The 7,379-nt window shown below is 66.2% G+C and overlaps 2 protein-coding genes across 2 annotated transcripts in view; both read right to left on the bottom strand.

Annotated features, from left to right (window-relative positions):
- Positions 1-340, bottom strand: part of AMSG_05415 (uncharacterized protein) — a gene marked incomplete at its 5' end in the record, with an annotated part of 3,808 nt that extends 3,468 nt beyond the window's left edge. The window contains one exon of the mRNA XM_013902381.1: positions 193-340. Within this exon, the coding sequence (XP_013757835.1) occupies positions 193-340 (148 nt within the window). The remainder of the gene's footprint in view (positions 1-192) is intronic.
- Positions 341-1,654: 1,314 nt separating this feature from the next.
- AMSG_05413 (uncharacterized protein) overlaps positions 1,655-7,379 on the bottom strand; it is a gene marked incomplete at its 5' end in the record, with an annotated part of 6,425 nt that continues 700 nt past the window's right edge. The window contains one exon of the mRNA XM_013902380.1: positions 1,655-7,289. Coding sequence (XP_013757834.1) covers positions 1,704-7,289 — 5,586 coding nt within the window. The 3' untranslated portion in view covers positions 1,655-1,703. The remainder of the gene's footprint in view (positions 7,290-7,379) is intronic.

Below are 7,379 nucleotides of genomic sequence, written 5' to 3'. Positions count from 1 at the left end.
CTCCCCCCCTCCCCCTCTCCCGTATGCCCCCGCATGCCCTCGCCAGGTGGGAAGGTTGTGGCGTGGGCGCGCCGAATCTTAAATTTTGAATTTTCGCACTTTCACTTTGGCGCCTCCTTCTCCGCCTCCCTCTCCGCCCTCACCGCCCTCACCGCCTCCCTCACCGCCCTCCCTCCCTCTCCTATTCCCGACTACAGAAGGAAATCCGGCAGCGCAACTTCCTCCGCAGGCTCGGGGCCAAGCTCGGGCTTCCGCCGCACTGGATCGAGTCGACCGAGTCGATGGCCTCGCTCCGGACAGCGCTCTCGTCGGCCTTTTCCACCGACGCCACGGCCACCATGCACTCGTTTGATCCGTTTCCGTCATACGCCGGCTTCCGACACGTCCTCTCTGCCGCCATTCCGCCGCTCGTCTCCGAGACCTTGCTGTTTGGCGGAGGCAACCCGCATCCGCGGGCGCAGGCCATTCAGGCTGCTGTCAACGAGGCCAACGAGGCAAGGCGCGCTGGGCGGTCGGCTCTGCCGCTTCCACCCACGCCCAAGGCTGTGCCGGGCTCGTTCGCGCCCGGTGGTGGCGTGTACCAGCGCCATCACCAGCAGACCCACACCTTTATCCGTGCTCTGCCGGTTCCGCTCCCGCCGCCGCCGCCGCCGCTAGAGGCATCGGCGTCGGCTCCGGCGTCGCCGGTCGCGTCGCAGGCCACCTCGGGCCCGTCGACGCCGCTCCCGCCGCCGCCGCCGCCACCGTCGCAGGACCAGATGAATGCTCTGGAGGCTCAGCTGGCGTCGCTGTCCTCGGCCATGGCCTCGGCCATGGAGGGTGCCGCTCTCATTCCGTCGCTCATCGACGACTCGTCCGCCGCAGCCTCGTCGGTCCTTCCGCCGCCGCTTGTCCCGGCCTCGGCCGACGCCGGCCCGTCGGCTCGCCCGACAACCTACCCGCCGCCGCCGCCGCCGCTTCCGCCGGCCCCGTCTTCCACTTCCGCGCCCGCCCCGACCTCGGCCCCCCCGCCGCCGCCGCCCATGCCATCCGGCCCCATCACCCGCGCCCGCACCCGCAAGCACATGCGCGATCCGGTCGCCGATGCCTCGGAGCTTGCCGACCTTGCGCCGTCGTCCAAGCGCCGCCGCTCCAACACTGGCGCCTCACTCATGGACCGCATCAAGTCAGAGCTCTCGTCCAAGGCCGCCTCGCTCCGCCGCGTCGGTGACCGTTCGCCTGGTGGCACGCCGAAGACCCGTCCGCGCTCAGACTCGGAGCCGCCCGTCACCCAGGCCGACATCATCTCCCTCGCCCTCCGCCGCAAGTTTGCTGCCATCCGCGCCTTTGACGACGACTCGGACGACTCGGACGACTCGGATGGCGAGAACAGCTACCCGGCGTCAGCCGCAAGCATCCGCCCGGCCGCCTCCATCTCCACGTCGGCCGTCTGCGACATGGACGTTGCGCCCGCACCAGAGCCCGAGTTTGGTGCTGAAGACGATGACGACACCCTGGTCTTCTCGTCCTCGCTCCGCGCTGCTGCCTCCAAGGCCTTCAACAACTCCGCCGGCTCGCCCGTCGGCTCGCCCTCGCGTGGCATCCTCATGGATCAAAACTGATGAGGTCTCTTCTAACTACCTACCTAGCTACCCTACCCTACTCTACCCTACCCTGTGTGCCACAACAAATGTACTTGTGCAAGGTCATGGTCGTTCGATGTTTCACTCTCCCACCGGCGGCCGCCGCATGAACGAAAGCACGTGCGACTCGAGCCAATTGAGGCCGGTATCGACCGCCGCGCCCGAGTCAATCGCCGCAGTCTGCGCCTTGAGGTACGTCTTGAGCTCTGTGATCTGCGCCTCGTCGAGTACAAAGTCCGGGACCTCAAACGTGACGCACACGCACGTCTCGTCGACATAGACGCGGCCTTCGGTCCGCGGCAGACTCTGCACAACCTTGAGCGATCCGACGCCAGACGATGCCAGCGTCCGCGAGAACGCAGGCACCACCTTGGCGGCGTAGACCTCACGAAGCCCGCTAGCCCACTCGGCAGAAACCGCCGCCAGCGCCTTGGCAAAGCCCTTGCCCTGGGCGTCGACAAGGTTGAGTGCATCGAGTCCCTCCAGACCCGACGCACTCACGCTCAGCGAGCTGACATCGACCGCCGCCGCAAACGGGATGTCGGCCTCGCGCACGGCGGCGCCCGACTCGTCCACGTGCACCTCTAGCCGCGATGACGCCACAAGCTTGACCAGCCCGCGCGAGAGTACTATTGTAGGCGGCGCCGTCGCAGTAATTCGCAGCCAAAATGGCACGCCTTCGCCGAGATCGGCTGCGAGTAGCTGCCGCAGCTCAGGCGGAACCTCGTGCTCGAGGACTCGGACTCCGAGCCAGCCGGCAAGGTAGGCCGAGACTAGCGCCGTGTTGAGCATGTACGGCGAAATGCAGACAATCACGTCGTGTGTATGCACCCGTGCCAGCATGCCATCAAACGGCAGCGGCGCAGCAACGGCATCGTACGCGGCGTCAGCCTCAAAACCCTCAAGCACAATGCGTCCGGCGTGCGCCGTCGCAAACTTGGCCGCCTGTCCCTCGCTCTCGCCCATGTCAGGCAGCAGCTCGGGCGGCGCTGTCAAAGAGTAATCCACCAGCAGCGCGTGTGAGTCACCGTACTGCATCCGCGCCGTCGACGAATCGACTAGCACGTTTTCTAGCTCCGACTTGAGGAACGACTTGAGCGAGGCGCCGCCGAGGATCCACAAGAACAGCCCGCGCATCGAGCCGGTAAAGAGCCGGAAGAGTGACGCCGAGTAGCCCCACTTCTCCTTGAACGTTAGTTGCTGCCCGTCGCTGCCAAACAGCTCGGCTCCAAGCTTGACCTCCAGGTCGTCGAGGTCGACCGTGTACGCTGCTGCAGACGCCTGTCGGCCGTCGGCGCCGGCCCCAACCGCCAGCGAGAATGAGCCGTGGAGGTTAACCAGCTCGATCTCGGCTCCAACCTCGGCATACTCGAGATACTGCGAGAGCTTGAGCCGCGCAAAGCCGACTTCGAGCTTGATGTTGATGCCGCCAAACCCGACCCGGACCACATTGCGCTCCGCGTCGAGCTCCACCCTCGGCCGAGGCAGGGTCACCGCCGCCACATTGACAATCGACGGGAGCATCTCAATGTCCGATGCTTCGGCCAGCTGCTCTTGGAACATGTCCGAGAACACGTACGACCGCACAAGGCCTTCAAACACATCGCGATCTTCGAGCGCCGCCACAAGCGCATGAACGGCTCGCCGCACGCCCTCGGCAGACACTGCGAGCGAAATGCCTGGAAGCTCACGGCCGTCGCCCACCCGATTGTGGAGCTGCGGCCGCGGTTCGCGTGCCGCAAGGTCTGCTGCGTAGAACATCGAGTTGACGTACGCGCCGAGCGCAAGCCGCGCCCGCGCTTCGCCAAAGTGCGAGATGGCACGCAGCGTCAGCGCCGCCCAGTTGGCCGACGGCACCTCGGGCACCGTTGCAATTCGGAACCGCGCATGGGTCTCGCTACACGCCAGCAGCGGGTACTCGAGCCCCGCCCCGCGGAACTTGACTTTGGTCAGGCCCGAGAGCCGGCTGCCGACCAGTTGGACCTCGATGACACGCGCAAAGACGTCAAACTTGGTCCGGACCTTGAAAATTGTGGGCGCAAACGGCGCGTCCATCGCGTCGCGTGCAACGGCAGACGCCGTGCTGTTCTTGCTGGCACTCGCGCCGCCTGACTTGCGCTTCGTCGCTCCGTCGATGTCGACGTCCACAAACTCGGCGTCAATGAGCGACTCAAAGCCGCCGGCGCTGTGGTCGACTGCCGCGGCTGTAGGCGTCGCAGCAGGTGCCCCTGCTCCGTCGCGCTGTGTGGCTGTGCCAACTGGCCCGGGCGAGAGCGGTGAGCCCGATCCGCGGGCAGCGTCAAAGGTGACCCACCGCATCGCGCGCGAGGTCGACACCGCCGGATCGACACCGCCGCGGAGCGCAAACAGCGTGTCAAAGTATTGCGGCAGGCCGTGCTGGTCGAGATGGTGGCGGGTGAGATGCGAGGGGAGCGCAAGCGCATCTTCGATTGCCCGCGGGTCCACGAGCGCTTCAACCGCGTCGGGCGCGACGACGTAGTACGTCCCGACCGGCGCAAACTCGACAAACGCCGGTGCCAACCGCGCCGAGAGCGACGAGACCATCGAATCCACCAGCGCCTCTGATGCGTCCTTGGCCTTGAGCTGCGCCGCCGTTGACGCCAGCAGATACTCAGCGGCGACTTGCGGAGACGCGAGCGTGATCGATGCCACAAGGTCACCGGCGTTGACAACTGCAGTCACCCGCGCCGCCAGCCCTGTCTCACGCATCCAATCCGCCAGCGCAGAGTCGCCAACCAGCGGCTGGCCAAAGGTAACGACTGAGACTCGCTCGAGCTCGGCCTTGGTAAGCCCCGCCTCGGTGGCGAGTCGAAGAAAGGTGAGGACGGCGACGCCGCCGCCGAGCGAGTGCCCGGTGAGCACCACCCGGCGGTGCCGCAGCCGCAGTCGCTGCCGAAGCAGCGCTGCGAGGTTGAGGAGTGGAATGGAGCATGCCCGGCGGAAGATGCCGCGATGGACTCGGCCGTGAAGCAGTGGCGCGGCGCCAAGATCGAGATCAGCCACAACGTCGGCCGGCGAGTACGTGCCCATAAAGGCGACCACTAGCATCCGCTCGCCGGCAAGTACCGTATCGACGAGCGCGTACCGCTGCGACGACGCCCTCGTTGAAAACTGAACCGCATGGAGCATGTCCTGGTGGATGAATCGATCGGCCGAGTCGCCGTAGTACACCGCATTGGCGGCGTCAAGCGCCAGGTAGATCTTGTCATACATCCGCACGTCGCCGCCGAGCGCGTCGCCGAGAGAGGGAAAGCGTCCAAAAAGTGGTTGGGCTGGCGACGCAGGGACCGCGCCCGCCGCGTCGGCACCTGCGCTTGCCGCTGCGGTCTCAGCTTCAACCAGAGCCGCGATCTCGGCGCGTTTCGGCACCGGATGCAGCTTCCAGGCGCCGGCGCTCGGCTTGGGCTTATCCTTTGTCGGCAGCGCATCGAGCGCAGCGCGGGAGAGAGGCACAAACTGAACAATGAGCTTGAGCTTGGACGGCGTCACCTGCGCCGCTGCTGCAGAAGAGTACAGCGGCGGCGACGAGTGGGCCACGCCATCGACGAGCGAGTGCATCGACGGCGCCGGCGGGAGCCGGTCCGAGACAGGCGTCGCCGCGCCGAGCGAGGCCGTAGTGGTGTTGACCGGCGACGTGGCGCGCTCGTCAGCTTCGCCTGACTCGCCGCCAGCGCCTACGGCAGCCGTCGAGCTCGCGGCTGTGGATGCGGCGGCAGCAGCACGGACTTGTTCCAGGTCTGGCGGCGCGGTACCCGACACGAGCTTGATCCATACCTCGGCCGGCTCGCCCGAGAGCAGTGGGCCAAGCTCAACAAAGCCAATGCCGAGCGGAATGTCGCGCGAAGCCAGGCGGTAGTCGTACATGCGAACTTGGAGTGTGGCGGCGTGAGGGACGGTAACGGCGATGCCGAAGCGGAAGCCCGAAGACGGCGGCTTCCATGACGGGTTGTGTCCGCCGGTGTAATCGGACTTTGACGAGACCGCAGCCTCAAAGACCTTGAGCCAGACGTAAGGCGCGTACGGCCGCGACCCATTGGAGCCGGATATCTGCATGGCCTTGACTGGCTGAACGAGGAGAACGCCGGCCTCGATGACCGGCGTAGTGAGCGAGGCGTTGAGCTCGTGGGCCCAGGTCGCGGTGGCCTCTCGGCTTTCGAGTGCGCGCAGCAGCTGCGGACCGCCGTACTTGGCCGAGAGGAGGGTGTGGCGGGTCAGCGGCGCAGAGGTTTCGGCGATTCGGGCGGCAGTTATGCCAACGAGTGAGACGAGCTGTGATGACGGCTTGGAAGCGAGGAGGACGGCGAGGAGGGCACCGGCGAGGCCATCGTGCAGTAGCTGGACCTTGGACGTCTCCTTATCTACGAGCGAGAGGACCAGCTCGAGCGTCCTTGCGATGACAGTCTGCGGTGTGGCGGCGTCATTCTCGGCGGCGGTGTGCAGAATGGCCACAAGAGCAGGCCCAACACCGGCACGGACAACATTAAAGTGGAGCTGATCGCGTGCAAAGACGCAGAACTCGAGAAGGGCGCTGACAAGAAGCGGATGCGGGCAGGCGGCGGTGGCCTGGAACAGGAAGATCATGCTAAAGTCGAGCGAGACCTCGCCCGAGGTGTGGAGCATGACGTCCTGGAACGAGAGCTCTTTGAGTGAGATGAGAGCCAGCGCGGCGCGAGGCAAGATCGTGAGCGGGGTCTTGGCCAGGTCAAGAGCACGGAGATTGGGCAGTGCGCACGCGAGCTGGCCGGGAAACCATGGGATGGACGTGCCGGCGAGAAGAAGGATGCTGAGCTGCGGCGGTGGCGGGAAGAGCGGCGCCACGGTCTCGATGCCGACGTTGTGCGAGAGGTTGAGCTTGAGGAGCGCAGGCAGGGCGTCGGCCCAGGGGGTTGAGAGGCGGACGACCGAGATGTTGTTGAGCGAGAGGTCCAGGACCTCGAGCGACGGCGGAAAGAGGGCCTCGGTTGGCGGATCTAGCCCCGAGCTCGCGGCTGCCTCGTCAGCTGCAGCCGCGAGCGCAGCGGCGACGTCGAGCTCGACCTGCGCGGCAAGCGCGTCGTCATCATCGGGTAGAAGCGGCAACTCGATGGTGTTCTGGGCCAGATTGAGCTTGCGCAGCGAGGTGAGGGCGCGAATTTGCGGCGGGACTCGGGCAAAGCGGTTGTCGGAGAGCGAGAGTTCCAGCAGCGAGGTCAAGGTTCCGAGGCCAGCCGGCAGCTCGCTAAGATCGTTGGCGTCTGCGCGCAGGACGAGGAGCTTTGTCAAGGTGATGATTTCGGGCGGAAGAGTGGTGAGGGCGTTGCGTGAAACGTCGAGATGGATGAGGTTCGGACACGAGGCGATGGACGCCGGGATCTCTGCCAGATGGAGGCCAGCCAGGGCGAGGGTAGTCAGCCGTGGCAGCGACTCGAGGATGCCTGTTGGAAGGGCGGCATACTTGGGCGGAGTGTCGAGCAAGACAGCGTATGCCGACGACCAGCGCGAGCACGAGCACGGCGGCCGCTCCAACTCCTCCAGTGTCGACTGCGGACCGCCTGTGATGAGATCGGTCCGGCATACGCCGCAGAGCAGCCCGGGCGGCTCGAGCGTCACGGGCCGGGCTCCTGGCGACCGCGGCATGCCCGAGTACGCGCACAATGGTAGGGCGAGCTCAGTGCTCTCACCACCTGTAGCTGAAAGGGAGAGCAACATGGGTGGGGGTGGGGGGTGGGGTGGGGTGGGGGGTTGGGTGGGGGTGGT

This window comes from Thecamonas trahens, assembly GCF_000142905.1.
Source record: "Thecamonas trahens ATCC 50062 unplaced genomic scaffold supercont1.23, whole genome shotgun sequence".
Lineage (NCBI taxonomy): Eukaryota > Apusomonadida > Apusomonadidae > Thecamonas > Thecamonas trahens.
Note: the sequence above shows the minus strand (reverse complement) of the source record. Positions and strands in the feature narration are given on the sequence as shown.